General features: G+C 45.2%; 1 protein-coding gene across 1 annotated transcript; it reads left to right on the top strand.

Annotated features, from left to right (window-relative positions):
- Positions 1–25,330, top strand: LOC149333459 (arylsulfatase B-like). The gene is made up of 9 exons (XM_089556059.1): positions 1–116; positions 10,402–10,561; positions 11,064–11,176; positions 15,537–15,647; positions 17,557–17,682; positions 20,071–20,197; positions 20,979–21,275; positions 24,007–24,530; positions 25,096–25,330. The coding sequence occupies exons 1-9, from the start codon at positions 24–26 to the stop codon at positions 25,255–25,257; spliced, it is 1,713 nt and encodes a 570-aa protein (XP_089412185.1). The 5' UTR covers positions 1–23; the 3' UTR covers positions 25,258–25,330.
- Positions 25,331–27,308: the final 1,978 nt, after the last annotated feature.

The following is a 27,308-nucleotide window of genomic DNA, read 5'->3' as shown; positions in this document are numbered from 1 at the left end:
TTTGCACAAAGGCATTTTTCAGCATGATCCTGCTTCAAGTTGTTTGTCTCGGAATACTGGCAGCTTGTGATGCGAAAAGCCCTCCGCACATCGTCATTGTTACTGCTGACGACTTGGTAAGTAGCGCACCGTAGCAAGTCGCTCTAATTGTTTTGAAGTGTCAATGAAAGTGAGTACTTTTTTTTTCAAGAAGGAAGCAAAGAACAATCTGCGGGTGCAGTGTCACCATTGTATGACGGATAAAAATTCCGAATATATAGAGAGTTTCCACTACCTGCGTATATTCAGGCACTTACGGTAGCTTGTGCACCCATGCCAACTCTATCTGTCCCGCACACTCCCAAACTCAACTACGAGCAAGTGCACGCTGAAGCGGAGACCACCGCGGCCGCCGAAAACATGTTGCAACCAGTTTGGCTTGGCCTTTTTTGGTTGCGCGCTCCCACTTGATTTAAGTTTTAAATTTTGCTGTCGTGGTCACATGAACCAGTCGCTCCATCATCTCCTCGACCGATCAGCCACTTCTGTGAATAGCGCGAGACCAAAATCGCATGATATGAAGTCTAGCACTCTTGCATTAAAAATCGCACCTCCACATCGACAGCTTTAAGCCGCAATGCATACCCGACAACGTGTGACAGCGACTAGAATTTGTGTTTAGCATTAAGTGTAGCTTTTGCAGCGAAGTCTACCTTCTCAGTAAAGTGTTATGGCTGTCATGATGTCTCCTGTCATCCTCTTCCGCTTTCCTTTAGTTGATAATGATCATGATGGTAGATTTTTATGGCGGACGGTCATCTGAGACCAAAGAGATCCAAACACAGCTTTCCTTCAGTTAGTTTTATGGCAAGGATGCAGTTTATATCTTCTCGGTCTATGATACAATGACCGCGTCCATCATATGAGAAATATGGGTACATTTGCGGATGCTTTTCGAATGGAATTCTGTAAGGCTGTCAGGCGAAAAACGTTTCGGTAGACGTGCCCCAAAATCTTGCGCTTTGGCGCTCCGTGTCTACCGTGCACTTGATTGACTGCTTGAACTTGTAGCTTCAGTTTGTTCTGAACAATGCACCATAGCAATAAAAGGTTGATTAATGTGCCGGCAGAAGACAACGCTCTGATTCCAGTCTCGCGAAGAAGCCGGAGAAAAAATAATTTTAAATATAAAAGCAGAAGCGAACAAAAGACAAAAATGTTCGCCCAGGAAGTGTTCACGAACGTCGATGGAGAAAAACCCTGACACTTCAAAAAACGTGCGCAGCGACGATGAAGAGAGCGTATGCTCAATTGAAATGTAGCCACGTGGGTACATATATCCGACGTTATAACTGTAACAAACAAATTGCCGTTGAACATGAACGGTAGTAAAATACATTAGTCTCTAGCAAAAACCGTACCGCCATATAGGCTGCGCTGTGTGTTCGTCACTGTCATACCGAATGTGAACAACCTCGTGAAATCCCGCCCGGACAAATACTAAAGCGTACAAAATGGGTTATTGCGTATATGTACACTCTATTTAGTCAATTTAGTTACGTCATGGGCGCTTCCACTCCAACTGAAGCCGTTACAACAAGCTGCTTTCAACAAAAAATTGTTACGTCTTCATATGTGGTCTGTATTTTAATATTGGTTAGTGTGAACACTGAGAGCGCAAGTACTTAACAGAACTCACAATTCTTAAAGACATACATACTGATCGCCAATACTCGAAGTTAATTTTCCATTTCACGAAGAGTACCAGCATATTTTAATTCTCTTCATACTAGGAAATATAATGGGTTATTGCCTACATATGCACTCCTCAATTTCCTAGTAAGAGGAGTATCTTAACATATCCCAGTTCTCTTCAAGAAATGGAAAGTTAACTTCGGGTATTGGCGATCAGTATGTACGGCTTTAAGAATTGTGAGTTCTGTTAAGTGCTTGCGCACTCAGTGCTCATACTATCCAATATTAAAATGCAGACGATATTTGAAGAAATATCAATTTTTGTTGGCTTCAGTTGGAGTGGAAGCGCCGGTGACGTACGTCTGTCTGAAGCAATCACGGACCAACAACGGGGGGAGGGGAAGAGAGCTTGCGCGTCAAAAAATAAAAAAGGCGACAAAATAAAAGACGGATAGAATGAATTCAACAAAGATCTGTGTTCATCTATAAGCAAATAATGATGACTTCAGCTAATCTTGTTCCGTCACTGGAACCGTAAAGCATCGTAGGGGATTCATTCCTTGCAAAGTGCACTTCAATGTCTACAAATGAGCATTCCGAGTAAGCGTATTTGCAGCACACTTCCAACTGCCGTGGAACAGTCTAGTGCTCGAAATGATGTTTCGGGAAACAGTGAAAAGTCCCCTTTTCTGTAGCCCTTTCACTTATGGTAACTTCTTCCAGGAAGGCAATCACACTTAATTACATTACGTGTGGATAACGTGGCAGCATTATACCTGCAAGGGCACCTTGGGCACCCCCGGGCCCGCATATGCAAGCAAAAAGGACCCCGACTGGCACTGCCAATCGGCTCTCATAGACGCCCATGTATTTTTTCGTTGACAGTTAGACTCCTGACCCGTGCCTGACGCAAGCTACCCATAGCAATTCGGTTCTACATCTCTCCAAGATTCGAACGTGATCAGTCCAGCACTTGTGCGACAATTTGGGGACGCACTTCCACCTCACTGGGCAAAAAACACCTCACTGGGCACGATGAGGCGTCGCCTCTCGGGGGTTACACTCGCATGTAAGGCAAGCTATGTATCACGCTTGTCGGAGCACTTTCTATTTGCTGTCGTCACTTTCTGCAGGCATTTGCTGTGTGGCGACAGTTTTTCCTTTCAACCTCGCGAAATTCCGCCCGGACAAACACTAAAGCGTACAGAATGGGTTATTGCGTATATGTGCACTCTATTTAGTCAGTTTAGTTAAGTCACGGGCGGTTCCACTGTTTTATGAAAACTCCGTGTTGCCTGAGGGATGGGCTCCTTTATGCTTATTGCTTATAGCCGGATGAGTCATTAGTTCTGCTGTTGACAACACTGATCAGTCTCATCAGGTAAAGCCGACTAACAGACATTCTTTAAGCTGACATCAATATATTTTGTTATATTAGCTGCATATTTTTACTATATTCGTAGTCTAATGTAATATATTTAATGCAAATTTTTTGCACTTTTTAAATATACAATAAATAGATTAAGCGGCAAAGGTTGCATTTTTTATATATTTGTGAGATTGTTCAAAATATCGCTCCCAGCTTACTTAGAAATCATTCGTATTGCTATATAAGCATAGGGACAAATTGAAAAAAAGATAACAGGCAATTAATGCAATAAGGTCGAAACATATTTTTAGTGCAGCCAACTTTCGTTAAGGGAACCTACAAAACTTCCTTGGCAGTGATAAAATGTGAGTTTGAACTTTATTGCACACTAAGGTTGACGCTACAACTGATTTATATTTCAGTAACGATAGCTTCTGAGGTTCTTTCCGGCTCTGTCTTCAGCAGCAAAATAATAATTTACTTCTTTTAGGCGCCAATTTATTCTGCTCTAAAGAAAAACTATTTATCGCATAAAGTACGACGAGAAGACGGGTTGAAACATATCCCTTAATGTCGCACTTCTGTAGACGGTGAAAAGGGCTGCTTCGTGAAGAAAGACAGGAAAGAGCCCGAATTTTTTGCATCGAAAACAGCTCTTTAATTTGTAGTCTGCGTTTCCACCGTCGTGAGTTTGGCGTGCCTACATATTAAGGTCATCAATTGCATGCACCATTGCGAATTCTTTTCTCGAAAGCGGCTGAACACCGTGATGCTTCTTTGTCACATGCGTGGGCATTTATTCCTGCGGCGGTGTGCTTATTCGTAGGTGGTTTTTTACCTGCCGATCAAGCTACTGCCAATTTAACATTTAAATACCGAAATACAATGAGCTTTTTGGTCATTTTTCTATGCTTGTGCATTACTAATAGTCAAACGCACTGGAGCAAGAGAGGAGAAAAAAGAAATGCGACATTACTAGCTCGACTATTTTCTTGTTCTTTTGGCCAGTTGTTGACAGACATTAAAACATCTGTCGAATTCACGCCCCTTCCCCCCTCCCCACCCACCCTCCCATAATATCGCTGTATCAAAAGGCATTCAATCTTGATGTGCGGTTTCGCAGCTTCAATCCATCTTTGAACCATAGCAGCTTTAGCTATGTCCATGAAGGTTAAAATAATGCTTTGGTATGAGAGGAGTATGAGGTTCAAATCACGCCTGCAGATAGCGTTACCTTGTCAATCTGCAAAAACATTAGCATTTTGCAGAATCCTTCGCAGAATCCATTGCCTATATTCACGAAGAATGCTTTAGTGATAAAATCATCCAACTGTATTGAGGCTAGCACTTTACTGGTTAAAACTAGCACTACATTGACTAGTTGAAACTAGAATTTCGTGCAGAAGTTCCTCATAAATCAGCACATGGGTGCAAGAAAACGCCAGTTTCAGGCGTTTAGATCTATGCAGGCAAATGTGGAAGCAAAATTTTGACTGCCGCAAGCCGCATTTTTTCTTTGTCAATGGCAAGAAAAATTGAAGCCTAAGGTAGATAATAACTTATATACACATCTCACATGTAAAATTTCGCAATTAATGACGAGATTAAAACAGAACGAGTAATAATGAAACTGTCTGAGCAGAATTCTATGCTCACTTTTTGTCCCCCAACACAGTGCGCAAAATTTAGTCGAGATTTATGCTTTGTAGAAGAAATATGCTGAAGATTATGGCACTTCCATGGTTGAGAGCTGAGCACCTGAAGGGGCGATGCCATAGTTGGTAATGAAGCCTTTATGCACGAAAGCTTTTTTGTCCAACTGTATTCATTTTCGTGAAGCAAGAACTGAGGCCTTCCATCATGATCGTGTTGACATGAGTGATGGTGCAGGTTTCTCTGAATAATATTTACCTAAAAGCTAAATTTGTATAAAAAAATTTTACTTCCATTAAGGGCTGGTGGCAGCGGTACTCGCCGTTTCATCGGACATGGCAGTTGCGCGAAACACAAGCACACACAACACAGCGTACGGGACGGTGTGTCTGTTTCGCGCAACTGCCATGTCTGAAGCATTGAACCAATTAGCAAGTACACACGTTCTACTTACTTCCCCGTTTCATTGTTCCCCCACTAAAAGTCTATAAAGTATCGAATTAAAGTCAATACTCAGAGCTTGGTAGCATTCTCTTTGCGCGCAGACAAACCCGTCGAGGAAACGTTCGGTGGTTTGCGAGTCGCACTTTGGGCGAAAGATCGCTGTCCAAGTATATTAAGTGTCTTAAGCGGAGTACTTAAATTCTCCCCTACTGATTTTGTCCCTGCCATAACTGACGCACCGACTCTGTCACATAACATTACATAGTACTTATCCAAGAATCTGCCGCAAAACCAATCTGTTCAGAGCTTTCGGAGCAGGCGTATTTCAGAAAAAAAAAAAACGTTAGCGTTTACTCCTGCACCCGCATTGGAGAAATGCGTAAGCATGAGTTTTCAAAATTCGCGCCTCGCTTCCTTTTCTCACCAGGCGCCACGCGTTGGCTCCGCCCACACTTTCGGTCATGTGGTGCCACAATTTCGGTGTTTTCATATTTGACGCCACTGCTGCTTCGTCCCCGCCCATTTTTTGGACATTTCTGGCTCTAATTAATTAACTAATTACCGCACCTCAACTCTCGAATTCTCGTACGAAGTTTTTTGATACACTATCCTAAGGCACTAGTGTAATTAATTAACTCATTAACGCACCTCAACACCCCAATTTCTCGCACTTAATTTATGGTACATAAACCCATTCGTTCGGACGTAATCGTGCGGACAAGCTCCGCAAACATAGCCAACAATGCTTACGCATTAAAAAAAAAGTGAGAATGCCAGCCGCAAACCTATGTCGTCTGAAAACGTCGCAACCATCTGCGCAAAACAGGACCGCACCGTTGTTCACAAATAGTCTTCTTGCTATAAATTGGACAACTTACACATGTAGAATAGTCTGAGAAAACCGTTATCATCAGCCCAGTGATTCTGCCTGAATGAATAATATATCTTCCGCACACTTCCCATTTACAGTGCCGTACGCAGCTGCAGCTGCATAATACCGACAAATTTGCTAATATTTCTTAGCTAGTGGACTTTCCACCGCCTGTATTTTATTTAACTTCTCCTGGAATTCATTCCTTTACCATAAAGGACAATTCGTAATCAGTTACCCGCAATGCGCGTTTAATTATTGCCCATCTCCTCTTTTTATTTTCCGCTTGATAAGAAAGTGTTTCCCATATCCACTTGCTCGTTTTGAGTCTTACATCACCCCGGAGGTGCCTTTTCCGTAACTGACTGCGTTGCGCCAAATTCACAGCCTTCCAATTTCTTTTCGTTTTGCGTTGCTGCCCGAAACATGAGCATTGGCAAGTGCAAATATTTGGCAGTATACTTTTGCTGATATTAGTACGGTGGCATTGATGGCGCGTAAAGGCAGTTTCCAGCCATTTTACGCGAAATTCCTCTTATCCTAGCTAATTCCCTGCCATTGTACGGATCGCCGCTCACAGCTTGGCCTAGGTGTAGATAATTGCGTTTTAATTCGAGTAGAATGCTGTTACTGGTAAACCGTCGGTGATTTCTGAAATTCGGAGCTGTACTTTTATTTTTTTGATTTATCGCTCTGCTTTGAATTTTTAGAGCAACAAGGGTGCTGCGGTTCTCCCACAGTGTAAGGTGCTGAGTAAGGTGCTTTTGTTGCCAACAGGGCGTCAATGGAGACTCAACTTGGCAACGTAGAAATAAAACGTATAAGTTACACTGGACTAGCTGCGCTGTTGGAGAAGGTACTGAGCAGTAAATGCGGTGCCCAGGTTGCGGCATAATCGTCACAAAAAAATGCCGGGAACATAGCTATGGCGGTATATCATATGGCGAGGGACAAGGGAAGAATGCTTGATAGTATACATACCTATATTGCTCTATGTGCCGAGTAATTCCGCAGTAGTAAGGTGAGGTTGAGGGGTAAGGTAGTTCAGCCTAAATGATATGAAAGTTGTGTAATTCAGGCATGTGCAGAGATATTGAATGCTAAACCTAGGTGGATGAGAGGTTTTAAGAGGGCGGTGAGTCGGTTGTAAATTAACTAACTGCACAATACGCTGTTGATGGCTGACAACAATGACAATGCAGCCACGCAGCAGTCCGGCCAGCAGGCTGCCATAAACGACGCTTAGATGGGTTCAAAAACGTGGTAGAACTGTCGGGTATCCTTACTTCTGAGACTTTCAAGCTTGTTGGAGCTTTGAAGCTCCAATGCGGCAGACCATGTGGAGACCTGCGGCAGACCATGTGGCCGATTTGGTTTGCCACATGGTCTGCCGCATGGGAGCTTCAAAGCTCCAACAAGCTTCAATCTCTCAGAAGTAAGGATGCGATGCGACTCGCCCATGCTTTTGCGACGAGTCGAATTCTCTAACTTGGTGGCCAACCTTGCGAGGCTTGGCTAGGATTGTGTCAGTGCGACGATTTTGAAGAATAAAGAGTCCGAGGACTCTGATCTCTTCGTGTATGGCTTCATGTCTTCGTGTTTGAGTCCACTAGCCAGACAGAAGTACTAAGGTGAGTAGAATGGGGACGACGGCATTTAGGTAGCGGCAAGCGGCAATGGTCGAATATAGGGGAAGACGAATGGTTAGACCTGGGAGTGGCCTGTGAGCCTCGCGTCGCATAGGGGTCGTCATGGGCGAAAATCGTTTCTGTACATAGTCAGTACGATGCTCGTAATGTGGGATAGATGGAGGTGGAGAAAAGAAATGTCTTGGAGCAGTATCTCACACACGGAGATGTGAAATATTTGGGCTGCTCCTCCGACAAGCACCACTCCGCGGGATTACGGGGCAGAATAGGGCGTCAGGAAGGTCTGAATACGAGGTTCAAAAGCAACCAGCTAAAACGACGGGATGAGGATTAGGTTGTCGCTTAATGCGGCGGAAGTTGAGGCCAGGGTTTGCTATTTTTTGGTGAACAGAGGCTGGGAATCGTAAAATACTAGCGTCGGCCAGTTAGGGCAGTGATTTCGATGGCTGTGGCGGCACCGATTTCCCGGCTGACCGTCCTGGTGAAATTCTCTAGATAGCACTGCTAGCCGTGCTACCTTTAAGTCGCCATATCTTCTCATGATGAAGTAGCAGCCGTGCTCGGAAAGTGGACGTGGCGTGGAGCGATTCGGGGTTGTGTGCCTTGCTGAATGTATGGCCACACCTGAAGTACAGACTCGATCGTTGCATACTCTTTGCATTAGTGAAGTTTGGTTGCACCTTCAGCAATCCCCTTCTGCCTCTGGCCCATTTCATTGGTCTCCGTCATGACCCTCTCCTCTTTCTGAACAGAGCTAATACATCATCATCAGCAGCAGCATCAGCCTGACTACACCCACTGCAGGGCAAAGGCTTCTCCCATGCCTGTTGCGGCCACTGTATCCCCTCAAACTTCTTAATCTCATCCGCCCACCTAACTTTCTGCCATCCCCTGCTACGTTTGCCTTCACTCGGAATCCACACCGTTACCCTTAAGGACCCTTTCTGCCCCATAGGTGAGTACCCGTAAGAACAGCTGTATGTTACCGGTACTCACCTATGGGGCAGAAATGTGGAGGCTAACAAAGAGGGTACAGCTTAAGTTAAGGACAACGCAGCCAGCTATGGAAAGAAAAATGATAGGTTTAACGTTAAGAGATCGGAAGAGGGTGGAGTGGGTGAGGGAACAAACGCGGGTTAATGATATCCTAGTTGAAATCAAGAGGAAGAAATGGGCTTGGGCAGGGCATGTAATGCGAAGGCAAGATAACCGGTGGTCCTTAAGGATAACGGAGCTAATACATCCCGTGTGTAAGATCTGTAGGACTCAATGGACGACTGTACAGTTCTATTTTTCAACACGCTCGGATGCCTAACCTAACCTGACCTGAAAGTTTATGAATTGACAATTTATGTCTAGATAACTTAAGTGAAAGACCACTGAAATCAATTTCAAAATACACTAAGGAATTGTTGGGCGGAACAAAAGTCAGCTGGACCAGTCAGCTCGCAGTGGCACTTTTCATGTAGCGAATTAAAATTTAACAATGAATTTACTGCAGCACACAACAACCTGCAGTGATGATATTTCGTACTTTTCACAAAATGACGTTTTGGTTAGCAAAAATCGCTAAGCGAACTTACCTGAATTTGCCACGAAACATCATTTCTTTACGAACGAAGTCGGCGATTTCAAGGCGGCCACAACATTGTTTCTCGCTTGTTTTACTTTTTAGAGAGACTTTGGGCCCACTAAACAGGTATCAGATAGAATTTTGCATTGACGATGTTCTCGCATTTTCATCTTTGCGTCCAAGGTAACATGCTAGGTAGGGTTACTGCATTGTTACTGCAAAAATAAGAAGATTCCATCTCTGCCCTAAGGAGGTACAGTGTCACCGAAGCTATACTGCACCGCTGCAGTTGACCTCTCCTTTACGCATTAAAATCTCTTTCTCACTGCAGTGGAAACTGCTACGAACAAGTTGTAGTAACCGCAAAATATTCGTCGAACTGAATACTGCAGTGAATGCAAATTCGTTCAACTAGAGAACATTTCCATTCGATAAATTTTGTTTCGGCTGATAATTCCCCGACAGACCGTTTGTCAGAATAGCTGGCCCGTTGGCGGGAACTCAAGCTGTATTTCACAGAATAAAAAACAGCCTTCAAGCTCACTATTTTATGCCGTCGCTGATCAGATCATTAGTTGTTCGTGTGTTTCCCTCATTCAGCCTAACCAACTATCCCTAGCGGCCGATCTGTTACGCCAGTACTTTAGTGCACATCTGTCACTGGCTACAGTTACATTACTAATCACAAATTACACGCACCACACCCCTAAATAGGCGTCATCAAGAACATGTACGGAAAAACCCTTAGCTCATCCCATGGCCTAATTTTCTCTTAAGTTTGCCGACTTCCCTGATGCTAAGAAGTGGAAATAAGGGCTGGTCTTTATCAGCCTCTTTTTTAGCTTTCAACACTGTCCTTAACTTTAGCTGAACCGTTTTCGTTAGCCTGCACGTTTCTTTCCCATCGGTGAGTACAGGTACAATACAGCTGTTGTATAATTTTTTCTTGAGGGATATTGGTAAAGTGCCATTCATGATCTGAGAGAACCTGCCATATGTGCTCCACCCCATTCTTATTCTTCTAGTTATTTCCTTCTCATGATCCAGATCAGGGGCCGCTACCTGCCCTAAGTAGATAAATTTCCTTACTACTTCCAGCACCTGGCTACCAATTGCGACATGCTGTTCCCTCGCAATATTAGCTATAGTCAGGCCTTTCCACCCACAGGGTTGGGCGGACACGAGCCTAGTGGGCTCCAACCAGGTCCCAACACCGAACCTGGATGCACTGGCAGCAAACGGCATCCTGTTGAACCACCACTACACTCTGCAGACATGCAGCCCTTCTCGGGCGGCCCTCCTCACTGGCATCTACCCTATTCGGATGGGTGAGCATGAATCCTAGTGCTATGGAGCGGCAGTATGCGTATGTCCTGTCCCTGTACCTATCGTGCAGTTTCGAGAGTGTGGTCATGTGAATCGCAACTTAGTATTGCACGAAACATGCGTACTACCGAGCGGCAACGCAAAAGGCCACAGTCTGACACTGGAAGTAGTTAAGGTGAAATTCCTAAATATTTATCAAACGGGGGTTATTATGAATAGTGGGAGCTGAGCCAGGAGGAAAGCGCGATTCTACAGAAATTTTAGTGACCTCTGCGGCGATGAAGGTTTTTTTTAACGTTCTTAAACACACTAAAAAAAACTTGTTCGAAACAAGTTCCAGAAGCAATCGCGGATGTTTTCCAATTTTTATTACGCGTTTGGGAATGTGATAACTTCTCATATGCGAGGCCCGCACCCTCTTTTGGGCTTTTTCAATAATCCCAAAAGTCAGTAGGAAGTGAAGGTTTTTCTGCTCAGCCGACAAAATGTGGGCACGTTTTGAAGGTCTCCAGCAAGGCGTTATGCTGCCCGCTCAGCCAGGAGGCCTGGACCCCACCGTTCCCACAATAGCCGAACGCCTTCAGAGCCTTGGATACGTGACGCACGCCCTCGGAAAGGTAAGCACATGGCGTGCGCTCTCAAGCATGTTTATGTACGAAGATAGCCGCCGTGATGAGTGTCAGTGGCCAGAAAGCATGAGTAAGACATTGAGTAGGCAAAACCTAAGTTCTGCCCTCAAGGGCTCGTAAGTTATTATGGAAGGCGCAATAAGGACAACATAAGGGAATCGCAACACTTAGTGATGCAAAAAGCAGTGCACTGCAGTCACCGTTAACATTCCCCTGCGCTGCTACGGCGCATAGGTACAGCCTTTGTCAAAAGCTTGAAGCCCAGGGGGTTTTCTTTTGAGCCACAATGTGTCGTCCTTAATGGATCTCTAGCGCTCCAAATTTCCTAGACGTGAGAAGATTTCTGGTTCTGCCTCCTGCAATAGGTAGGACTTCCATGAATGCTCCTGGAGTCCGAATATAAAGCTTGGAAATGAACCCCCTGGGCTCTAAACTTTTGACAAAGACTGTATATAGTGTGCGCCTTTGAGGCAGAATTAGCATGTCGGCGATTACTGTGAATGCACTTTTTACATGTTTAAGCAGCATGGAAAGCCGGACAAAAGGGAGACGGGAGACGACGCGAGCGCTAACAACTGATTATTTTATTCTCAAAAAAGTATATAAAGGCGCAGGATACAGTGAACACAAAAATTCGAACAAAGTCTGAAACCTATAAAGCCAATCTGCGCATGCACATCATAATCAAGTCATGATATCTTTTTCAACGAAATTAGAAGATTATCTTTCATGGTAGATAGCACTCCCCTATTTCCTGTGCCGCACACAGTTGCCAAGAAATCCTAACTCCTTATCTAACAAATTGGTACATGGTGAAGCAACACACTCAACTGCTTCCTTGGTGATCATATAGGCCTCTACCAGCTCCCTAAAATTCGATCAGGGGGATTAAACTGGACACTTGTCTTATCTAAGTGGGGGAAGCATTCATTTCACTCTCTGAAATGCAAAGCCAAGTTGCACGAACCGCTGCTTTTTTCACCGATTTGCGATGTTCGAACAAACGCTCATTCATACATCGGTCTGTCTGGCGATTGTTTGTGGCTCAGATTTCTGAAAGGATTCTGGCGAGTGAGGTAATAGGCGGAACTCCAGAGACAGGAAAAACTGTGCACTTGGAAGAACGGTGGTGATCCCATACGTACATGGCATTTCGCACAGGATAAAACTCGTCGGAGGAAGATATGGGGGGAAAGTGCTTTTCACTGCAAACACCAAGTTAAGCTAAACATGTGGTGCCGCTCGTAATGAGTTGGAACGTAGGGATGATTGATGAAGTCGAGAGTCTGACGGAATCCCGTCTGGCCGGGGGGATACGTTTCAAAAAACAGAGACGCCGACCAGCAAAATGAAAATATAGATTTAGTAGACTTGAATTGAATTTTCATTTTGCTGGTCGGCGTCTCTGTTTTTTGAAACGTAGGGATCAAAACGCCAGGAATAGGTGCTTGATTACCAAGACAAAATTGCTCGTTGAGTGTGACATCGGTGTAGTGTGCTCCGTTACGCATGTAGTACATCGGCAAAAAGTACATCATTGGCCAGGTAGGCCGTTGTATTAGTGAGCGTTTGTTCGAACATCGCATAACGGTGAAAAAATGAGCGGGGTCATCAAACTTGGCTTTGCATTATAGAGAGTGCAGTGAATGCTTTCCCCACTTAGATAAGAAAAGTGTCCTGCTTAATCACCCTGATAGAATTTGTAGTGAGCTGGCGGAGGCCTATATGATGAGCAAGGAAGCATATAAGTGTGTTGCTTCACCATCTATGAGTTTGGCAGATAAGTAGTTAGGCTTTCCGGCAGGAGATAGGAGTGTGCCGTCTACTATGAAAGACAGCCTTCTAATTCAGTTGAAAAAGATGTCATGAGCCGGCTATGATGTGCATATTGTCACGTTGTAGTGACGGCAGTCCAGCGGTCAGGAAGACACTAGAAATACTTGCAAACGAAGCTCTTTATTTGGGCTGACTTGCGCCCTCAAAAGAACTGAATCACTCGGTGGCGGCGTAAGCAACAAACGTGCTCGTCAGTCGTCGAACTATGAATGTCCGCCGCTCGCGGCATCGCTCAATTTAAAGCCGGCAAGGAAACTTCCAGATAACAGGTCAAGATCATCTACGGTAATCTGGAAAAACCTAGATGCAGCCTTTCATGGCTGCGAACAATCCAGATTAGTCTGGTCGCTTCTCGCGTCACGAACAAAAGTGATAATAACCCTTTCCTGCAGCCTTGAGCGTGAACGAACAAACACTACAATGATACGTGGCATTACCCCCCTTCCAAAGAAGCATCGTCTCGATGCTTTAAAATGAAAATAAACGCGGAGAATGCGAACTTCGAGTCCTTTAGCGTTCGTAATAAGGTTTAAGGGCAGCGGTAAAAGCTTTCAAGTCTGGCTGTGTCGTCGTCGTCGTAGTTGTCGTCGTCGTCGTAGTTGTCGTCGTCGTAGGGGTTGTCGTCGTAGGGGTCGTCGTCGTCGTAGGGGTCGTCGTCGTCGTAGGGGTCGTCGTCGTCGTAGGGGTCGTCGTCGTCGTAGTTGAGGCATGGTCTTGAGTACTCGTCGATGGAGGATCTTTGTCATTGCGCTTAGAAGCAACCTCACCTCCAGAGGCTGCTTTATTTAGTTTAACCTTCGTGGGCTGGGGGAGCGTCCACGCACGGCGTAACCTCGGCTAGGAGAAACAAAGCGCGGGGACGATGGCGACGGGGAACGTGATAGGCGGCTCGGCGATGAGTATCCTTCCCGACGCAAAAAATCCTCGATTTCGGCTGGTCGCTGGCCGGGTCGGGGTCGTGGGGTGCCGTAAGAGAACCCTCGGATGCCCATTCTCCTGTATGGGCAGTACCGGAGAATGTAACCGGCCTCTCCGCAGTGGAAGCATAGTGGACGGCGCTGGTCGGGTGTTCTCCATACGTCGCATTTCCTCAGCCGTGTGCGAGGCTTGTAGGACGGGCGAGTTGGGGCGAGAGGGCGACACTCCAGCGCAGCTGGCTAAGGCGATAGGGGCTTGGGTCCCGTCGTCGAGGTACAGGACGGCGCACTGCTGCGGCGTAACTCATGGCTGGGGGCTCCAGAGGCTGCGTGGTAGACTGGAGTCAGGTCCTCCGGTGAATAACTCAAAGGGCTGGCGTCACGACTTGCAGGGGTTGTCCGGCACCTGGAAGCCTACCCCGCACCTCCACCAGATGTCACGTTGTAGTGACGGCAGTCCAGCGGTCAGGAAGACACTAGAAATACTTGCAAACGAAGCTCTTTATTTGGGCTGACTTGCGCCCTCAAAAGAACTGAATCACTCGGTGGCGGCGTAAGCAACAAACGTGCTCGTCAGTCGTCGAACTATGAATGTCCGCCGCTCGCGGCATCGCTCAATTTAAAGCCGGCAAGGAAACTTCCAGATAACAGGTCAAGATCATCTACGGTAATCTGGAAAAACCTAGATGCAGCCTTTCATGGCTGCGAACAATCCAGATTAGTCTGGTCGCTTCTCGCGTCACGAACAAAAGTGATAATAACCCTTTCCTGCAGCCTTGAGCGTGAACGAACAAACACTACAATGATACGTGGCAATATGCAGAATGGTTTTTTGTTTGGTCTGCTCTTCGCCTTTTTTTTCGGGTTCACTGTGTCCTGCGCCTTTAAACATTTTTTCCGAGAATAAAATAACCAGTTGTTAGTCGGCTCTCGCGTCGTCTCCCGTCTCCCTTTTTCGCTGTTTTCTGGGCTGCTTAAGCATGAACCCGTACAAACTCGCCCAGTTTTCCGTTCTCGTGCACTTTTTAACAGCCCTCTTTCGTTCATGGCTGATTTCACTGAGTGCTTCCGGAGCAGAGTATGTCTGAAGCACGGATATTGGAGTGACGCGGCAAAGGCAACTAATGGCGGGAGGAAAGTCTCACCGTTAAATGGCGAAGTGAGGGAACTGTGTCTAACATACTGTGCATCGTTGGAAAGTCGGGAGATAGGCTTGGCCTTCCATTATAACAGCCACCGCTAGAGCGCATAGCTATGCGGCAGATCCTATAGCTGCGACATAAGGTTGCTACGAGGCGCCGGTTCGTTACCTAAGAAGACGTAGACCTTACATCTAAACCGTTTCTCTATCAAGAAACGGGTATTATAAAATGAAAAATTTTTAGGATAGCTTTTGGTAGGCGGGCTTTCTTGCTTACGCGACGAAAAAATTAATTAGAAGGAATCAGGAACTCACTCAGATGGGATGTATGCAGCGTCAGCAAGCCTTAAGTAGCTTTGCCCTGGGACTATAATGCCCTGAAATTTCAAAAATCCACTTATTATCAGCAGTTTGACTTTTACTGACAAAAGTTACGCATTTGCTTCTATTGCAGTGGCACCTAGGGTACTCTAGTGTGGAGTACTTACCTACGCGACGAGGTTTCAACACTTTCTTTGGTTACTACAACATGGCCAAGTACTACTTCAAGAAAAAGCTGAATTTTGTAAGTTCCTTTGTCTTGACAGCATGCGCCACTTTGTTTGTTCTCCATGATCTCCTACAAATTCTCCAGTATTTTGTAACGTTGATAGCGTTCAATATTTAGAGCATGTGGCGCTTGTCTTTTAAACCTTACAAATACAACGCCGTCGCAAAACAGCGTTGGAATAAAAGGCCCAGCTCTCGATAAATTAGAATGCGTCAAACGACACGTTTTCCTCCGTGGAACATAGGGGCATGCGGGCGTAATAGTACACCGCTTCTCGCTCAAACTGAGCAGATAAGTCTAGGCTGTAGACAGAGATAGAGAGAGAAAACTTTTATTTGAAATTGAGGAAGGTTGCTCGAGCAACTTGGGTGGCACCCCTAGTCCAAGGCGCCACTGGCTTTAGCTGACTGACGCACTTGCTGAACCAACTTAAGTTGCTGATCCAGGGTCTCGCTGGTCAGGGCCACCTCCCACTGCTCATATGTCGGGTTGGATACAGTTAAGTGTTTTGGTTTCGTTGTGCATTCCCACGATATGTGGTAGAGCGTAGGGCAAACTCCACACCAAGGGCATGTATTCTGATATTGAGTGGGGCTAATCTTGTGTAGGATGAACAAGTTAGGGAAACTGTTGGTCTGAATTTTCCTCCAGTCTATGGCTGCGAAGGAGTCTAGTTTTATGTGAGGGGGTGGGTATTTTCTGCGCTCCAGCCGAATATGTTCTAATCTGTCACCATGGGTGCTAGGCATGGGCGTGGGGTAGGGATGAGGATCCGCCGGGTGGGTTAAATCTCGGGCTAGTGTGAGGTAGCTGCAGAGAAGTGCAGCGAATCAAGGGCCTTAATACTGAGCAATCTACACACTGTGTCTGCCCGCAATTTATTATCACTTCCTGGATACAGCCTCACTGGTTAGTTTAGTTTACAAGCTCATAGCAGGCTGCCCAACAATAGTAGTTCTTGCTAAAATACAATATGTTGGGCGAGTTATTTTGGACTTCCATAGCAACAGAGCATTTATTGGCGGAGAAGAAGACGCACAACGAAGCGCTGTAGAGAGGGCGAGTTTCCTTTCAGCCAAGTAACTGTTTTGAACAACGGGAACTACCTCCCTCCGTGTAGGTACTTTGCTAAAACGTACTCACATCTGCGTAGTTTTCCTGCTTCAGTTTTTTCCGCGTGACGAGAAACTTGGCTCACCAAAGCCAAGGGTTTTAAGCTCGAGCGTGAACTTAGTGCCCCGGCTTAGTACCTAAGCAGGCCAAATGCTCTTATTTGCAGAAGTCTTCCCAGAAAACAACTTTTTCCCAGCATTTATTAGCCTCCCCTAGGCAGGACAGAAACAAAGCTGCACTTCTTTAACGAATAACGTGCACTGCTATTTCTTGCTTCCCTCCAAGTGCGTTTGACACGTTCAGGAAATAAACACGAAGCTGGTTGCGGTGGCCGCCGCGCGTGTGCTTGTGGGCTTAATGGCCAGAAGCCTACCTGCACTTTTGCGGTATTTGTTTGTTTATTGTTTAACGAATTTTCTTAGCCTACAGTTCACAAACAGAAACACGCTGGCTTTTTGTTGGGACTGCAAAACCTCTATCGAGCAAAGAAACAGGCAAATCTGGTTTATAAAGTCCACCTTAATGTATTGAGTCCAGGATGTACTGGTAATCTGCGAGATACGCAAGAAAAGAAGGCATCAGAAAGAGGAAGGAAGGCAGAAAGAAAAAGCGCGGCATAAAAAAAAAAACAAGAATGAAAAAAAGCTATCAGCTGCGTGGGAAACCTCGAAGTATTCTCTTGAGGAGCCCGAAGTTCCGCTATCAGCTGCGTTCCTTCCGGAATAAAAATTACCATAACCGCTTGTAGTTAAGTGCGTATTGTTGACAGCTTCAGAACTGTGGTCTGTCATCTCTTTCTGTTGGAATCCAGTACAGCATTTGTGGCCATGATTACTGGGAGAACGAAACGCTGGTGAGCAGCCCTGATGGAGCGTATGACACACACGTCCTCACCGATAGGGCCGTCGACATCATTTCCCGCCACGACACGAACAAGGTGTGTACCTCACAAAGCGTACTGCTGTGATGCCTTGGCGGTTTTTGTCCCTTTGAGGGCTTCCGTATATTTTGTGAACCTGTAATAAGGGAGTAATTACTCATTGACATCCACCAGAGCGTAGGCATGGCATACGGGTACAAAGGAAAGCGATACAGCTTTCTGTGGTGTGCTGAAAACTAAATAAGCAACGCTGCTGCAGCTTGGCCGACGTGGCACCCATATAAACGGTTTCTTTATTACAGGCGCCGCCATAGCGCACAGCTATGCGACAGTTCCTAGCAGCTGCGCTCAGAAATCGCTGCCCGCCTTGCTTTACCCTGCGCCCAAAGCATAAATTATGTATGTATATGTAATTACCGTTTCGGCAAGCCAGGAGATCGATTGAAATTTCTCACTACTTGTGCAAACCTAATGCAAAGATCCATCGCAAAGTCCCCGTAAGAATTTTTTCTGCAGAGTAGCTTCGCGTTAATGCTGGCTCCGATTCCCTACGTCCCAATTTCATTCGATTACATGCGCTTTCTATCTGCTCTTCCTTCCTCTTGTAAAGCACATCGCCATTCAAAACAACAGCAACAAGAAATTGAGAGGAGGAAGTAGCGTAACGGTAAATGGGCAAGGAGGATGAGATACAAAGAAACAGGGCTTCAGCAAGTAAAATATTATACTCAACGCCCCTCGTACACGCGATCAATATGCAACTATGAAAAAAGTTAAACCAAGTAATGAAAACTGACCACGAACCACACGCACGCATATACCATCGCAGATATAAGTAAGAGACTCTAAGCGAAAATGTTAGAGATTTTTCTTAATTTGAGCTTGAAACAGACGAAGCGCAAATGTTGTTCTCACCAAAATGATTGATTTTCGCAGTCTTGACAATCTCTGTTATGAGCTTATTTTTTACTTCTCTATAATTTGGTGCTCCTGAAACGTCCGGCATCAAATATAATTTTGGGACTGAATGCCTAAGTGGAGAGTATGTAGTTCGCTAACATTTTATCACAACTCTCTGAGATCGTCATTCAAACGTCGACTGGGCTGGCCAATCTAAAAGTGGCTACAAGACACATCAATCCAATAACCAGATTGTCATGTCCGTTACATACGTTACGCGTGCATTTTTGAGAACTCAGAGACAATTTGGTGAAATGTTTTAGAGAATCCCCCAACATGAAATACATTTTCAATTCGCTCTCGTCCTGCCATAAGCTTGCCGTCCCGGTTAGCTCAATTGGTAGAGTGACCACTCTGGTGAAGCAGTGGTCCCGGGTTTGAAGCCTGGACCAGGACGAACTTTTCTTTAACTACGCAGTTTCTGAATAAGCTGTAGAGCTTTCCTTTGTAGCCGTATGGCTGCGCCCGCGTGGATGTCAGTGAGTAATTATTCCTTTATTAGAGACAATTTAACATTTGTTAAGAGCCACGCAGTTGATATTCACTCAAACATAGGACAGAAAAGATCTGATTTCGGCGGCGAAACAAAATCTTTGTGTTGGGAACCTAAAAGCAGCATTATTTTTTTCCTTGTCCCCTTTCCCGCCATCGCGGCAAGACAAGAAAAAGAAATATTGCCGCCACCCTTTGGATATTAAAAAAATATTTCGTTTCACCACCGGGATAAACAGGAAGAGAAATAGTGGGAGCATGTTTCATCTGAAATAAACAGCTAAAATCTAAGTTGACCTTCTTTATTCCTCGTTGATAAAGAGGCTTCGTTTCTTGATAATTCATAACGATGAATTATGGTAGAAAGAGGAGGGATGGGGGAAAGGCACGATTTTTGCAGGGGCTCACCGCATGAGAGATGAGCTGATAATGTCATATCGCTTGAAAGTCCTGTGTGCAAGTGCCTAGTCTCTTTAGTTTCACCTGACTCTGATGTATAACATGTGTGTTTTTCTCCATAAAAACGAGTTGCGAGTGAGAGCTCTTCCGAGTCGTCTTCTACTTTTTCTATCGTCTGTTTCGCTCTGTACTACTCACAGTGAACTACTGTTAACAACTCGCACAGCTATCGTCGTTCTTCAGTGTTACATGCAAAGGCTACTCTCTCTGCATAGTGGTCTCTATTTTCATCATCCTGAAATCTGTGTAAGGTAGACCGACGCAGAAGAGCGGGTATTCAAAAAAGTTCCTAAAATACTTAGTGTGAAGCATCCTGCATATAACAAAAGGTTACGCAGATTGTTTTTGCTTTATATTTTTCCTCGACAAACACTATTATAAAGGAAACGTAAATGCGGGAAATTCATGCAGTACTGCATGTCACCGCAGGGCTTCGAAACAATCACTACTTCAAAGAGACAAACAAGTTTATAGCAGCGTTGTTTGTGCAAGTTAAGGCTGAAAAATATTTCTTTGCATACTCTTTCACGACAGCCCCTCTTCATGTACCTGGCTACCCTAGCAGCCCATGGACAAGCGGACAATATGACGGCAGACGCTCCCGATTCGAACTTGGCCAAATTTTCTTATATTGGTGACCGCAACAGGACGCTTCTCGCTGGTTAGTATGAACTTGAAGAGGAAATCTAGCGGCGTTCACTTTCGCTGTGTTTATTCATCATAGGACGTCCCATCGAATGATGTTAAAAACCTCGCTTTCCACACTGAAGACGAAAAAAATAAATGCTCCACGCATCATCGTCGTCCAGACGCAGTGTGTCTTTTTCATAAAGCTTTAGGCCCCTACGGCCAATAACTGAAATGTGTGTTCGTACCTCGAATATCAGCGTTATAGAGGCCCTAGAGCAGAGGTGTAAGCAAGCCTTAAGCTATCGAACATAGAAATTGATACTTCTTTCTTTCCGAAACCTTCTTTGGGTATTCAGTTTTGCCAAAGAGCTTGAAGTGATACGGGCACTGACTGCCGTGCAACTGAAGTCACTTTCTGCTCTTGTCAGGCACAGCAAACTGGCAAAGTTTGCTTCTCGTGTTGAGCGACACCAAGAAATGCACATGTAAAGCATTTCGAACAAACCATGTTACTATGCCTGAGAGAATCTGAACCTTCTTTGTTTTAATTAACTGCAGCACACTTAAATACCTTGAAACGCCTGAGACTGAAAGGCCTTGTGCAAAGTGGGGCTCTTTTCCCGTGAAAGATGTTAAAAGGAATCCAGTCAAGCACTCAGAAAACAGTTTAGGGATGTATCAGTCAATGCCACGTAGTAATTTTAGCTGTGCGTTTTGCATGGGAGGAAAGCATATTCTCGGCACGCTGTTTCACTCAGAGACCAGCGGTTTGCACCATCTTACATACCTTGTTGCTCTTTGCATGCCGCCAGGCGCCATCGACGTCTTAGACGAGTCTGTCGGTCGGGTCATCGAGGCCCTCCACAAGCGCCGTATGCTCTCCAACACCGTGGTGATGTTCACCAGCGACAACGGTGGCATGCCGTGGGGCACCTACTCCAACACCGGCTCCAACTGGCCCCTGCGGGGTACAAAGGGCACCCTGTGGGAGGGTGGGATCCGTGTGCCAGCCGTGGTTTGGAGCCCACTGCTTAAACCTGGATCTCGTGTTGTCGTTCCCGGACTGGTGCATGTGGTCGACTGGTTGCCTACGCTGTATTCGGTAGCCGGTGAGAAACTAGAATCTTCTTCAAGTCAACTCGTCGCTGGCCTCTCTTACCAGTTGTGATATGAATTAAGCTTTCGCCTTAGTTTCATGCTCTTTGCAGTGTTCATAAAAAAGCAGACTTAGTTCCGTTAAGATCCTCACTACAGAATTTAGGGTGTGTTTGCCGCAAGAAAGTTGGCCTTAGCCATCTTTCGTGCCATTCTTCCACGGGGCATTCCTATTATATCTTTGTCATTGCAGCGCAGCCGTTAAACGCCAATTCCTGGCTTTAGAGGTGCCTTGCTTCGTCTCTCGTAAGACGACGAGGAGGAAACCACGGTGATGAGATTCATGGCAGGCGCGTAGGAGAGACACAGTAGGGAAGATAATACCCCAGTTTGAAGGAACAGGTCGTCCGCTGGTAAACAGTATCGACATCCTTCCGGAAGCTTCGAAATTCATCGACCTCGTACAAGGTGTTCACATTTTCTTTCCCAAATTTATATGAGATAAATCATGAGCAATAAAATAACGCAGTGTACTCGCTCTGATTATGCTATTACGATGACAAAGAGTGGTAGGATAATTGCCGCTGTAAACATATTCTTTCCCTAGAAAATGCAAATCATTTCAGTCACTCCGCCTAGCTTGCATATTTTTCCTCGAAGCTTCGAGGCGGTGGCAGTAATAGACTACTTCTTTGATATCATTCGCCGAACACGAGGAGCGTTTTCCATGGTATCTACCTTGGAACGCGCTACAAGGCGGTGGCGATCGACACGAAATTGCTGCCTAGTTTCACGAAGCTGCTGCATAGGATGTCTTCCTCAGCTTGGCAGCGTCCTCTCTCTCCTGGCGCCTTTTGTGCACGAAATGGTATAAAAAAAAGTGTCAATCTACAAGGCATTTTTTACCCATAGACCTCGTCTTGCTTGCACAAATACGCGGAGTGAGCTAAGTGTTTTCAGGGGAGCACTTCGGAGCACGTGCCTGGAAAGAAAATTTTATCAAAAGACCGGTTTCACAAAGACGCAGGCGAGCGTTTGCCGGAAGTAGCCAACCGCCATCTTGGTTGTAGTCCTTCATGGCGTCGTCTGCATGACAGCCCATATTACTTTGCGCCTTGATTTGCATTATACCCGGCCACAGTAGTTTTCCGTCGTTTCGTTTATTGTGTTGAACTCTATACAGAAAACAGAGGCGCCACGACGGAGTTTTAAGCGGTACAATGCTAATGGCGGTAGGAGCAGCGCAGAGAGGGTGGTCAGTTGCCGCATGAAGTGGAGTGACCGCGATGGCGACGCTGCGCCTGTTACTCGAACCTTGTTTTGGAAAATGCTTCAGGTGACAAAAAAAACGCGCTTGACCGCCACTTTCGTTAATTTTGTCAGCTGAACATTTCAACGCATAGCGATGCACGCGGTTTAACGTCTTCGGACAGAGTTTACATCTCTTGCTACCTCAGTTTCCTGTTTCAGTTCAGTATTCGCTGTATTCATCTAGGCATTCGCTAGAGACGTGTCACACAGCGTTTGTTGTCTTTATTTTTCATCATAGCCCTTGTTGAAAACTGGCCATGCGATAGCTTTTTTTATTCAGGTAAATACATAGATGTATTACAGCATTCATGCAGAGAAACATCGTGTGGCGACGCAAGCATGACTGCTTCTTGCTCGTGCGACACGAACCGCGATGATGCGGCCGCCGGCCGGACTGCCACAACACCCAGAGTGAATCGCGGAGGCGGTGGCGTAGCGCAGCTGCTGGTGAAATCGGTCTATTGGAGCAGTCTTACAATTCTACTGCCTTCAGTTGCAGATATGCACGTGAAAGCTGTCTACACTGGCTGCAAAATATGACTTCTTTAGGTCATTGCGATGTTAACTAAAATTCCCTCTCGCTGCGTCCGCCAAGTCGCATAACCAGAGTACAATAAGGTATTGCATGAGTTATTCGCAATATGTATTCGTCAATAGAGAAATCGTAATTTTGAAGACCCTGTATATCTGTGCCAAAGCCTATGTACAATCAATGAGTTGTAACCTATTCATGATGGGCCCGTCTGTACACAAGGGGCAGTGATCCGTGGGCACGGCCCATTGTAGTAGTAGCCCACGTAGCCCTTCCCTACAGAAACACGCGCACTCTCACGTTTCTAAACAGCTTTGTTGATAGGCTTATACAGTTTTAGATACAACACATCAGAAGAATAGCCGCCAAAGTCGGCGTTCGTATCGCTGTCATCGCTACGCTAAAGTCCCACACACCTCGCGTTTGTATCTCATGACTACTCCCAATGTCTGCCTGAGACTCACTCTAATTCCTGCCACTTCTAAGTGCACCGTCCTGATCAATTTCACACTTGTAATGCCCGTTGCTGGCTTGGAGGCGAGGAGAGTAGCACAGGAGAGTTGAGAAGCAGTGAGTTGAGAGTCCAGGCAAGGAGGACCGCAATAGAGAGGAAGGATACAGAGCGACGAAAAGATCGAACTGGAGGCCAAGGACCACTCCACGCCTTAGAGCTGCACTGTAAATTCATGCTAAAGAAAGCGTAGCCGTTCTTTTTTTTCACTTCATTTTTTTGTAGGGAAGAAGTTTCTACTTTTTCCTCCTCAGGACTGTGTCCTTCGAGATTTTAAGTTGCTAAAATGTCATGAAAGCTTCCTTCGTTAAATGCATTGATTCACTGCTGAATAGTGTATTATATAGACTTATTCGCTGCAGTATAACACGTATATATTGTTCACAAGCAGGAGGCTGCACCGATGACCTGGGCGAAATCGACGGGCTCGACCTTTGGCCCGTGCTATCTGCGGCGAAACAGCGCAGCCAGCAGACATGGCCTCGCAATGAGTTTCTTGTCAACGTCGACACCAGTACAGGGATGGCGGCGTACCGGGAAGGTGGTTATAAACTCTTATCGGTTACAAAGTCCAATTCGGCGGCAACTGCAGAAACCTTCTTAGACCCCGCACTCCAACGACATATTCCTATACCCGGTGGTATGCCTCCTCATGAGCGCGGGAAGACCGCGACCCAGCGCCTCAATGAACTCATGACATCATCTTTGGCGTGGAGGACTCTGCAAGAGTTCTACGATGACGGTGGAGGCAAGCTCGGAGGTTTACATTCCGGGTGGCGTAAACGTGCTTCCGTGCGGTGCGGCCGGAACAAGAAATCTACTCCTGGTATTGAGGAACTGCGCGACGGCTACTACCTGTTCGACGTTGACAAGGACCCGTGTGAGCTTACAGACCTGGCTACCCGTCTGCCATCGGTAAGAATGACAAATTATGCTTGAGGACAGGCGGAATCCATAAACCCGAAACCAGCCGTGGTACGCACATTCGTATTTTCAACGGGCCATAAAAAACGTTTGTACGTGCCCTCGTTAGGGGCGCTCCAGTTTTGATTTTATTATATTTTTATCGTCTTTTTATTTCGTTTTAGTGAAAATTACTTATCATCTTGAAGACTGCACCACGTGCTCATGAATTTCATCATGTAGACATAAAAAAGATAGTGCCGCGTAAATTGTTTTGATTTTTTACCATTTTTTATCACACCAAGAATTACATGAGCAACATGTGGGGCGTACCACCCAGGCTTCCTTACTAATTTTCTATTCTCGTTCTTGCATTGTTACAATCTTTCGCACACCTCGCGCTAATTCATTTTGGGAGGCTGCTATTCTTCTCTACTAGCTGCACAGTTCAGCCCGCATAACTGCGCAGTTCTCTAAATTTTGTGTCTTTGCCACAATAGCAGCCACATAAAGATGGACACGTAGTTTGCGAGTTCCGTACAACGCACCCCCCAAAAATGAAGTCCGTCTGTTGCAGGTGGTGTCTGAGATGTCCCAAAAGCTGGACGCTTACGTCGCAGTCACTAGAGAACCGTTGGACGTATTCATAGAAGAGGAGGGGTTGCCTACTGTGAACGATTGCGTGTGGGCCCCCTGGAAAGACAGGACGCAGACGGCTACTTGCAACTGCTCCTGCTGATGATGTCACTGGGTATAGGCATCGTGCAGAATTGTATTTCTTTATTATAGTTAGCGCTTGCTGTAATGTGGCTTCATCCGCTGCATGCTAAAATTTTCATTGTTCATGTTTAATTCGTTGTATCTTGAATTGATTCAATAAACTTTTTGAGGGAAAAATGTCTGTGCACCATCTCACCTCACTTTTTCTAGAAAGCGCAGCTATTTCATCTTAAATGCAGAGGTGGATTAACTGCTAACTCTTGTAGTACACGGTTGCGAAGCTGATGTGTTTCTGTACGCCATCGCGTTGGTTAAACTCGTTTTTCAAAAGCAAGAAGACTCGTCATTGCGGTCGGTTGAATGAGAATTCCTCGCTGAGGCTAGGACACAGGGGCGAGATTGGACCACCGCTTTAAATCTGTCCGTGTCTGTCTGTGACTAGAACCATTGTTTAGTGGCTTGCAAGAGGACAACCTGCGGAATTAACCCATGAATGCATGCCCAGCTTTCCAGGCCGTTACCAACTGGCGCTATCGATCGGCCACCAATAGCGAGCACCGCAGTAATAAATGAAACTACTTTCAGTTCAAAAATAGATACAATTAAAGCTGATAAGACAGGATTAATCGGAGAGATATACGAAAGGGCTTTGTCCCGCCGTGGCGTTTTCAGGTTTACGATGATGATGAAAGCCTTAGTTAAATATGGAATACTACAAAAGCCGACATTACAGCACGAAAGGAAAATGAAAGATAAAAAAACTGGGAAACTGAAAACCATTTGTTCTCCTGTGTGGCGGTTAGAATACTACTTCCCCAAGGTACATTTCAGGAAATTATGCTGTGATAATTTGATATATCCATCCTGAACTTCCACAACCTTGCCTTTTGGGAAATGCAGGTAATTAGTCCACAATATCGCGCAAAGAAATATTCCCATGAAAAGTTTATATTAGGTTTTTGGAAAATTACGCTCGTCCGTTCTGTAAAGACGCGAGATACATTTTTTATGCCAGATGTAATAGGCCGAGCGCGCAGATTTTCCTGTCGGAACACTTGCTGAAATCACTGGATTACTATTCGCTTGCACACGAATTCTATGTAGATTAAATGTCATATACTGCTCGTTTAATCATTGATACATACAACGGCTGCAACATGTGGGCCACGACTTCATAACTAATACAAATTTATTGCTTCTGTTTGAAAAAAAGTAATTCACACTATTTGCAATGCACCATCAGCTGCACATACCTTATCTCCCTTTAGACACTTCAATGTACTTGCTCTATAGCGTCTTTTTAGCTTCAGGCTATTTACTTGCCCACCGTAAGTTACATAAACAAAAAGTCATGCATGAGTCCCTTACCGTAGTTAATGAGCAAAATTAAAATACATTACAGCGTGAGTTCAATATTTTTACGAACTCATCCTTGCACAAACTCCTATATACGGGTGACATTTCCACGGTTTTGCTCTTGTTAAGTAACCTCATATATGATAAAAGTACTTTGACTTGCTGTCGTTTCGTATTGATGCTCTTTTATTTGATTCTTCATACGGAACTTTTCATGAAGTTTTGTTCCAATTTCCTTTACTAATTTCCTTTTTTTACATGACATATTAAAGGCGTTTTAAAGACAAATTCATGTTTATTCTCCCTCACTGCTTATTTCGTAAATGGCTTTGTGCACCTTTGATGCTGCAGTGTATTCAGTGGACTGCATAATTTGCTGGCGCATTTTGTTTCTGGATTTAGTTTTCTCGCTATAAATACAGGCAGTGCCTTGTTTTTATTTTATTGATTTTTTGTCGATCCTGAATTAGTACTCTACTAGTCATGTCCCTTTGAGCACTTTCTCTCTTCAATCTTCCATACGTAGTATGCTTTTGAAAATAAAGGTGACTCAAACTAAACCGTTCTGGTCTTTTCATCTTTCAATAAGTTCGCGAGTTGATGCAGAAGGAGGAAGCGGGTTTTTACAGTTCCTTTAGATTGCAAGGACGATTTGGCTGGTGCGGAGTGTACCGCCCGATCAACATGAGCAGATTCGCATCACGCTTCTATAAA

This window comes from Amblyomma mixtum, chromosome 8 (assembly GCF_055824585.1).
Source record: "Amblyomma mixtum isolate Tamu chromosome 8, ASM5582458v1, whole genome shotgun sequence".
Lineage (NCBI taxonomy): Eukaryota > Metazoa > Arthropoda > Arachnida > Ixodida > Ixodidae > Amblyomma > Amblyomma mixtum.
Note: the sequence above shows the minus strand (reverse complement) of the source record. Positions and strands in the feature narration are given on the sequence as shown.